This window comes from Eutrigla gurnardus (assembly GCF_963514095.1).
Source record: "Eutrigla gurnardus genome assembly, chromosome: 7".
Classification (NCBI taxonomy): Eukaryota; Metazoa; Chordata; class Actinopteri; order Perciformes; family Triglidae; genus Eutrigla; species Eutrigla gurnardus.
Genome location: NC_139921.1, coordinates 20,935,049 through 20,945,155, shown reverse-complemented (window position 1 = coordinate 20,945,155; position 10,107 = coordinate 20,935,049). Strand labels below are relative to the sequence as shown.

At 46.6% G+C, this 10,107-nt stretch overlaps 1 protein-coding gene across 5 annotated transcripts in view; it reads left to right on the top strand.

Annotated features, from left to right (window-relative positions):
- Positions 1-7,952: 7,952 nt before the first annotated feature.
- qkia (QKI, KH domain containing, RNA binding a) overlaps positions 7,953-10,107 on the top strand; it is a 68,324-nt gene continuing 66,169 nt past the window's right edge. For 4 of the 5 annotated variants that reach the window (XM_084012674.1, XM_084012672.1, XM_084012673.1 and 1 more), the window contains exon 1: positions 7,953-8,374. In XM_084012674.1, coding sequence (XP_083868800.1) covers positions 8,230-8,374 — 145 coding nt within the window. In that variant the 5' untranslated portion in view covers positions 7,953-8,229. The remainder of the gene's footprint in view (positions 8,375-10,107) is intronic. The other variant, XM_084012671.1, reaches the window with a different exon arrangement.

Below are 10,107 nucleotides of genomic sequence, written 5' to 3'. Positions count from 1 at the left end.
CTGTTCGTCGTCGTCGTCTTCCGCTTCGAGCTAGCTCCCAATGTCACACGAGCCATAATGTACGGACGTTGCCGATAATTCACTTCCACTTCTTCGCACTTAAAGGGCCAGGCAGTCGGATTGCTCTGGCTCAATTAGGTCAAATCACAGCGAGCTAATGGGCATTAAATGCTAAATGGTGTCCGTTTCAAACCCTCCTCGGAAACCCGCTGAAGCTCATTAAGGAAGGTGACAGTCTGGAAAGGAACATCAGAGAATATGGTCGCCAGTCGAGAGCTGTGCACACACACACACACACACACACAGTAATGGCAAACAATACCAAACAACAACACCGAGCTATAATTGCTCATGCAAGTAATAGAGTGAACTGTGAAATGAACAGGAATGGAGGCAGCCAATGAGGTTATTTGGCCAATCAAAGGCATCAACGCATGACTGGCCCAGATGTACAGGCCTGAAAGAACAAGCATGACATTACTTGAATTTTCTCCCTTATCTTGCTCTGTTCTCGGACATGAAAAAAAAAGGCCTCACAAAACAAATGTAGCGTAGAGCACAAATTGTCCCGATCATCATATTCTAACCCTTTCCCCTTAGTCATAATGAGCAATTGATCATTTTCTGACTGCGTGTGCCTCCAACACACACGAGGAAATAAATTGCTTCCTGTTTCGCAGTATTTCCTGCAGTCATAGAGCACAGGTTATAACATCATGCTCTACTTCCCAACAGCAGATAGTATCTGTCGCAGATAAAGCCACATTATTATTTTCAGTTGAGAAGATTTCCGATATCCCCCCCCCCCCCCCCCTTTTTTTTTTATTCCTCGTCTATTGTGAAAGATCTCCCTGATGGCAGAAGTAGATGGCTGTATTGATCCATCATGTCATTCAGCCATTTTTGCAACATGTCCGTTTGCCTTTTGTTAATTTCTCCTCAGCCAAGATAAGTGCGGAAGAGATTTATGGTCCCATAGTGTGAAAAAGTGATTTTGTATGTATTTTTCATGTTTTTTTTAATTATAAACCAGGTCTAAGTGCAATAAAAATACTGTAAAAATAGTGAAACGCTGAATGTTTCCCAGTTTATTTTCCAGTGTGTGTGAATGACATCAGCTGACAGGGAGTTAACATGGACCCCTAGCTGTTGCCTAGTAGCGCACTTTCGTTGAAACGCAGTAAAACCAAGCGCTGCAGGAGAGCGTGGATACAGGTTTATTCAGAGAAACAATGTGAGGAAAATAAAGAGCTTTTTGCACATTAAAGCAGGTAAAAATGCTCTTGTAGAAACTCGAAATAGTAAAAATAAATAAGAATAACTTGGAGAGGAGCATGTCTCCTTGAATAAACTTTTTGCTTTGCTAAGCATGCTTCCAGTTATTATTATTATTATTATTTTATTACATTTCTAGGGGTTTTAATGCGTTCATATGCTCCACTTCCACACCCAGATACAATCGCACACACAAACATACACAGGAGTTATCAGAATAAACTTCCTTTTTTCCCTTCTTCTTTTTTGTCTCGTTTTATGTTTGTTGGTATGTATAATGTTGTTTGTTTGTGTGTTTCGGGTTACTTGTTGTTTACCTTGGTATTTACTATTTGTCACATGCAAATAGTGTCACATTCTTTGTTTGTGTAAAAAAAAAAAAAACACGCCTCCAGTTCATAATTCAAGGTAAAGCACTTGTTGTGTTTGTGTGTATCCCAATGTGACTCGCTGCTAACTGGATTGCGGGGAAAATCACATTACGTACCACGCGGCCCACGTGCTTCCAAAGGAGCGTGTTCAAGGTCTTCCGAGCCCCAACATTAACCGCTGAGTGTGTAGCCTTCCTGCACACCTGCCTTTCGTCTCTACAAGGGTGGAATGGCGCTCTCTAATCCACGACCTGGCCTAATCCTCATTCTCCGCTGCAACTGGACTCTGGTGGGTTGACCCCAGACGATGCGGGGGCCTGTGTGCACTCACTCACTCACTCTGGGTGTTATTATTAGCCTAGCTAGCTCAACCCCTCACAACAGCTGCCACCGCCCTGCAGCCGGCAATAACTCCCCACTGAGGAACACATGCGAGCCATTTTGCTGATGGAAAACACTATGCTCCGCACCGACGATTTATACGCGATTCATGCGGCCTCACAGATCAACGCCGTCGACTCTGCGGGACAAGTGTTTACACGTGTGTCTGGCACGCGCCCCAACAGCTACTTCCAGCCATGGGGGGGGGTTGAGCCGTTATCTCCAGAATGAACACTGTCTTTCTGAAAGCTGGCGCCGGCCCGCCACACCGCTCAAGTTTGTCCTTGTGCGTCTCCGTCTCACCACATCACAGCGGTGGCAGGCCAACAAAGGCTTTTGTATCGCAGTGAGCTGCTCGACGAAAGCTACACAAACACTGCCGATAGCGCTCTGTTGACGGAGGGGAAAAAGGAGATTGAGAAAAGTACAGAAAAAGGGGGCTAAGACTGAGGAAGGGAGGGGGGGGGGGGGGGGGGGGGAAGACAATTATGGAAGAGGAAAGGCAGCGTGAAAATGTTTGCGGTGTGAGTGTGTGAGAGAGAGAGTAAACATGGTGAATGAAGAGGAAGACAGTCGGGGAGATGCATTGCGGCCCGAGACCAGGCAGTCCAAGATGAATCCAGCGCGGGGAGAAATGAAGGGAAGGAGAGGCCGTGTGGGCTGCGTCAAGATGGATGGATGGAGGGAAGTGGGATGTTGTGTCACCTGGTAGAGAGAGCTGTCTAGTTCCGGCCAGACCTGAGATTTAGGAGCAGTCAGCTGCAGAGAGAGGAATAAAGAGACCAAAGAGAAGGGGGGTAGGGGTAGGGGGGGTAATCTGTTTTTCCTTCACAAGTGACAACTGGCACTTAACGATATCATCACGCTCCCTTATCTGAACAAACAAGCCGAATGTATGACTTCTCCCCGCGTCGAAAATCAAATAATTCACCCGTGTGGGTCACGCCTAATGTGATCAAAGTTGGGTTTACGTTTCAACGTAAAACCTGCAGCCGAGGATTTATTAAGCATTCAGAACGTCTTCCCCTTTTTTTTTTTTTTTTTGTATCACTTCCTTCCCCTCTTCTCCTCACGTCCCTTCTCCTGCTGCAGCTGTCTCTCTTATTCCAATATTATAGTCTCTGAAGGCAGATTGTTAGGACCGGCAATGAGAGGGATTGTGCCTGAGCAAAAGGAAATAAATGCCCCCCTGGGAATGATTCGTCTTGCTCACTTCTTGCCCCGACCGAGTCCGTGCTCGTCCGGGGAGCTACTGAGCATGTGCGAGGACAATGGAGATTTATCTTCCTCTCCGTGTGCCAGGTGTCTGATTCGCAGGCTTAATTCAAGGGTGGAGGAATACTGTAAACACTTTGAACGAGGAGGTCTGTTCCCTTAAAATATGAATGAAGGCTGCTAAAATCTCACATCCTGATTTACTTCTTAGGCTGGTGAGTGATTCTCTCTGTGCTCGTGTGTGTGTGTTTAAATCCTGGAGTAGACCACACCACGGGATCAATCCATCTCTGAACAGATGTGATCAATGAGGATCCCCCCCCCTCCTCTCTTTGTCACTCTCCTCCCTCCTCCCCCCCTGTTCTTCCTCCTCCTCTTCCTCTCCCACAGGTTCTTATCGCTCACAAACACTCATTTCTTTCCCCGCTACGGGCTGCCAGGCGTGCACAAACAGGCGAACAAGCAAGTAAACAAACACGGGGCATCTTCAGCGGGAGCATGGACGAATCCACACTGTTGGTGGGGACAGATGCAGCACTGGCTGGACTTCTTTAAGCCGTATTGACACCGGGGCGTTCTCCGTAAGGCACGGGAATGGAGACGAAAAAAAGGAGTCGGCGAAAAAAACTTGTTTACCCTCGGCTCCCGTTGGAGTGCCCCTTCCTGTAAAATGTTTAAGTGCGATTCTGTGTGTCGTTTCCTCCTGTTGATTGATCATTAGCAGCTTCGAGGTGGGACTTTAGAGGTGATGTTTTCCCAACAGAGCCTTCTACCACAAGTGGCTCCAGCTGTCAGCCCCCCTCCCCCCCACCCTATCCCGTCTGGGCGCCAACAGGCATTTCCATCATAAGATTGCCAAACCACTGGAGCATCTAGTCTACAACACCCAAGGTGACCTTTAACAAAATAGAGAAGGGTGAAAAAGCTCTGGCAGCACAAAAAAGTAGAATGGGGTTATTGGAAAACGCAGGAATATTGGAGCTTCAGAGTGAATTGTGATGGATTTTCCTCATGCCGCTCCACATTGTAGCACTCCTCCAGGTGACACTTCTTCCCGTGGAGTGTGAATAGTACCTCTCTTTCTCATGCGTAGTCTAATCTGCGAGGGATCAACAAGAAGAAAGCGAGCCGGTGTCCTCATTTCGGTGTTCCCGTATCCACATCGTTCTATAATCACAAATAGGACAAACACCTACCGACAGGTAAAGCCGTGTATTGTGTGAAAATAAAAGTTTGCATTGAGGCACCAACTGTGCCGGCTCCTTAACCCTGTAATCCAGTCCGGAGGCAGGCGTGTTGATGGACCCTCCACCCTGCGTGCCAACCCCTCACTCACAGCTGTAATGGCACCCCACTGCAATGTGGACATTTGAGATTACAACCACGCTGGTTAAAGCTCCTCGTGATCACCACTGCCTTTCAGTGCAGCCAGTCACAATTGAATTCTCGTTTGCATATTTTGTGTTTCCGTGTTGTCAAACAACCGGCTGAGCATAAAACAGTGATTTGATCTCCAAAGTAATTCATGTTCTGCTGCGCGGAGACATTGACTGACCAAGCAGTCAAGATAAACATACAGTTAAATGGCAACAGCTCTAATGTGTGATCATTATATTGACGGGCTGTAAAATGAGGTATAGAGGCCCTTGAATTGACAGATTTTTACATTTGTGATCTGATCTCCACCAACACATCCTCCCTCCTCCGTCCTTATCGTCTTCCAATTCGTGCTTGGGGTGATTTCGAGACAAATAAATAATGTTCAGTCACTGACGATAACAAATGCACACACAGGTGAGTGTGAGCGCGGCGGCGCGTGAACGCGAGCACGGCTAGGGCATTCGTCATGTCACGCTCATGATACGAGTTAAAATGAATTATAGGTGCATTATGTATTTCTCTGTATGTGCTGTGGTTGCGAGAAGGACATTTATTTCTGTTGCGCTGTGCTCACACCTTCCTCAAAATGTAAATGGCCCAGATTCTGCCACCCCCCTCCCCCCCTTACAGTCCCCAAACTAGTAAGCCAAAGAAAAAGGGGAAAGATGTTCTTGTTTGTAAGTATGCGTGTTATCAGAGCCTGTGGGCTTCTGTTCTCATCCTCCAGAGCTGCAACTGGTATCGTAGACAGCCTTGCCTCGACAGAGTCACCAGCTCCCTCTCGCTTTCCTGCGGCCGTGGCCCCCGAGGCAGGCTGTAACCGGCTGGAGGGCCCCTACCAAGCCCCATTGTCTCCACCAGCATACTTTTGGTTGAAAACCCAGGGCGCTCTCCGAGCTCATTGTGAGCGAGCTAACAGCCTCTCTTCAAAAGGGGGCTAAACGCATGTTCATTAATTATCTGGATCCTTGTTAATTGGATTAATTGTTGAATAAATACCGTGTTATTAAAAATGACGAAAACACAAGGGCAGGGGGAGCAAAAGGGGGGGATTAATATCGTTTCTGTTTACTCTCGGGCTGTCAGAAGACACAGGCATGCTTCGGCTCACACACACATTTTATGTATGCTTTGCCTGTCTGACACCGCATCTCTCTCTCTCTCTAACTCTGCGTTTCTTTTTGACACACACAGAAGCCGTATGTGACCCAACTCAGAAGAATGAGCGCTAGGCAAGGTGCAAATTACCATGCACACCGTTGAGATAAGAACTAAACCCATTTTCAAAGCTCAGAATAAATGCCACATTTTTTTTTTTGAAGCCTGTGACTTTTTCCAGCCCTTATATTCAAAGAATAAGGGAGGGGGAGGAAAAAAAAAAGAAAGAAACACAAAGTCAACACCGTGAACAATTTAGCTATTTCCAAGTCACATGAAAAACGGGGATATCTCACTCCCTCTGCCTATCTACGCACTCTTATCCACCAAAATCACTTATCAGTGTTTGACTTCAAGGGATGTTTTTATCATTCTGGCTTTAAGATGGCACGCTGATATAACAGACCGTTTGGGTGACAGGACTAATATTACATGTCCTGTGTAATTGGTGGAGGTGCAGCAGACGAGGCATTATGCAAAAAAAACCTTACTGTGTTTTCCTGTGGCCGCTGGTGGAATTGTCAATAGCAGTCGCCCCAGAAAACAATGGTTATGGTCATTTTGACATACTGTGGGTTGTTGAAATCAAAGTTTAAGAATGGTCATTTCTGCGAACCAGGTATTTGTGTGAGGCTCAAGTGACAATAATTATAGCAATAACATACGGTGGCTGTATGCAAGCGGAAGGGCGGAGAAACAGGTTGTTAACGCAACTATGTGTGTCTTCCTGCAGTGATGTGGAGGCTCCTGACACGGTTATCTGAGGCTGGAGGACTGCAAATATTTTTGTCTAACTTAACTATCTTAGGTGCGTTAATAATACAAAAGAACCGAGTCTCATTTAACTTGACACAAAGCATTACCAGCTCTAGTTAGTGTCCTTTGATCAACTTATTGGACATGATGCACTAATACTAAGAGCTTGGACTTGATTTTCTACACGCCATACCGACGCAGTGGTGACGAACTGCAACCAGAAGGTCAGAAGTGCAGCTGTTTGAGCATTCATGCACCCAGCGTGTGGACTACTTTTACAAAGACACGAGTGGGTGAGCAGTAAGTGGACAAATTAAATGGTGGCCAAGGTCAGGGCTTGGATTTAGCCGGGGCCCTACGTGCCAACAGCTGTTAAAATCAAAACAGACCAGTTGTGGTTTATTTTCACACTAACTATGTGAGAAACTGGAGGTAGCTGGTCCTGCGTGTGTTCCATTGATCAGGGATGTTAATCTTCAGAGGATATGTAGAGAGGTCCTCCCAAGGACAGGACAATGAAAAGGCCCTATTGATTACTGGAATGTTGATCAATGGGTCCCAAGACGGATAACAAGATGTACAAGTCTTGAGTAACAAAAGGTATCTTGTAGGAGACGGATTTCACAGGTGGATGATTTGTTTCCCCCCCAAAAATTGAAGCCTACACATGAAATCCCAAATCAGCCTGACATGTAGGTTGGTCTTGGCAAGTATTTGTCACACACACACACCCGGTATATGAAGTAGGTGTGACTATTAAAACCAGGTCACTAGGCTATACCCTATTAGTGGACCCATAAACGTCATATCATAGAATTACACTAGAGATTGTAAAATCAATGAAAAATCAGGCTGCTGTGCTTTCAAGTAGTCAATGGAATGTTGTTGTCCCGCTGGAATTGCCACATGAAGGAGTGTGCTGATGATCTTGTGTAATATCGATGTGGGTGAAAGGGAAGCAACACAAAACCAGATTTTCTTTAAAAAAAAAGGGATGTATTGGATGAGCAGATCTTTTTTTTTTTGACACATGTATATAATAAACAAATGAGCTGCTGAGCACTGCTTTTGGTGATAAAGTTGTGCACAAAAAGATAATTGGAGTCTGAACATGTTTTAACTGACACAATGTTGCCCTCAGTGAGAAAAAGGAGAAATAAATAAATGTGTGCTCTTCCGTGTTGACAACTCTTTAGAGGCATTATGTGCATTCCTGCGCACTGCACTCCATTGGCACACATTTCTGTCCATCATTCCACCAAACAGCACGCTCCGCCCCGCTGGCGCTGATCTGAGCGCTCATTGGTTCTCCCATTAGTCCTGAAAGCCCCGCTGGCCAATAGTCGTCGAGGAGGACGGGGCTTTTCCGGTAGAACAGTCTCTCGCGCCTACAGTGGTGGAATCGAACGTCCCCGAGCGCACACGGCGTAGAGAAGAGTACAGCGCACGAGTCTCGGGAAGGAAGATAACGGTTTCTTTTTTTGTCCCCTCTCCACTCAAACAACGAGAACAAACCAAACCTGAATTTTAGGGGGGGTTTTACAGAGTCTTCTCATCACAGGGAGGAGGGAAGCGAGGGATTGGAGCCGCAAGTTTTTTTTTTTTTTTCCCTTTTTCGTTTTTTTTTTCTTCCTTTTCCTAAAAGAGGATTCTGTGTTTTCACCGTGGTTTGTTCTCCGCTCTCGCCGCAAAGATGATGGTCGGAGAGGTCGAAGTGAAGGAGCGACCGAGGCCGAGTCCCGACTATTTGATGCAATTGTTAAACGAGAAGAAGCTCATGACCAGTTTGCCGAATCTCTGTGGCATCTTCACGCACCTGGAGAGGCTTCTCGACGAAGGTAAGCGGCGGTCTGGAGCGACCGGGGTGGAGGAGGTGGAGGGTAGGGTGCGGGGGGTGGAGAGGGGAGCGTGACCACGGCGCAGTCCGGTGTCGGCACGGCTTCGTAGGGCGTCCCTGCTGCATAACGTTAGCCAGACCCGTACGGCACGGTGGCAACGGGTGACTTACGTCGACGTTGCAGGCACGGCAATAACACTTACAACTTCCCGGAGTCATACCGTACATATTCAGAGCAGGAGTAGTTTCCCGAGTGGCTCTCTCGCCCACAGCGTGATGTGGATTGGGGAGTTGTGTGTTGCTAACGTCGGGCTTCCACGGAGTTTGTTTCTGCACTTTGACTTTGTGGCGACGAGGCGAAAACTTTCTCTCGCGTACTTAAAAAAAACAACTGCCCCCCACTGTCAACGTATGAACCAAAACTAACCCCGGAGAGGTTTTTAAATCCGCTCTCTAGTTTTATCAAACGCGTACCCCGGTTAATTTAGACAGGGGGGGCCTGATTCCACATGTTCCACACCAATTTAGCTCGTGTTAGCCACGTTTTAAGCTAGCGAGCCTGTCTGCATTCCGTTGAACTCTTCGGGAACCCAAGAACGGCAGCGTTAACTTAGCCTCGTCTTCTTTTAATAAATACTTTTAACCAGTCGACACGGTGTCTCGGACAAACGCGAAGACGCGACACAAAAGTCGAATTTAATTTTATGTGTGTCTTTTGGTGAAGGGGGCTGCGTGTAGTTGTTGCCCAGCGGTCGAGTTTAAAAGCACGGAGGAATGTGTCTGCTTGTTGCCCAAACAATGGCCAGTGAGTTGTTGCTGGGAGGGGGAGTGAACGAAGATTATTCCAACCGTCTAACTTTTTCTCTTTTTTTTATTAAGGAAGCACAGCTTTGTTTGTCCCCCCCCTTCGCCCCACAAACAAGTATATTTGTCTTCAATCGATTAGATTCCCTTCCCTTGCTGCAGTCGTCGTGTTTTTCTTCAGTCAAGCGTGCACTGCCAAAATCGCGTCGCCTTTTGTCTGCGGCGCCGTCCACACGGGAATTGTCTGTCTACGTGCGTTTTCTACACCTTTTTTGTCACCGATGTTGTGCACAAGCAGCGTCGCTGACATGCGAGGCTTATTCGCCCGTTTATGTTGATAGTATCAATAACATAAGCTGCTCTGAGCGGAAGGTTGGACCTATGCTTTATGTAACTGAGCTGGGGACACTAGAGAGCGCCACAGCCCCCTTAGCAGACTGTCCCCGTGCCGAGCGTGGTGTCGGGACTGGACACCAATAAAGGTTATAGGCTTTCTAGCTGCTTCACGGGACAAACGAGTCGTTTCGTCATACTCGAGATGGACGTATGGGACGGTGCATACTCCAGTTTCGGTTGCATGTCTGGATGAGTACGCTCTGAAGTATGTAGTAGTTGCTAAACCGGTTTGCAAAGCTTTTCTTGCACCCATGGTATGACATAAACAGAATACTTGGAAGTCGTGAAGTGGGCTGAATGTTTGTATAACAATTAATAAAACAACTTTCTTGTAATTAAGTTTAGACCTTTAGTGTTATTTTGGTGAAATAGAGGACAATTGGCACTTCACGTTGAGGCCTGCAGAAATGCAAGCATTTAACTAATAAATATGTCATCCAGATGCATCCAGATCTTGTCATTAATGGTACACAATTTCACACTGTAAATGCCACACTGAAGAGGGGTTAAAGATGGAAATAAAGATTTTTTTTA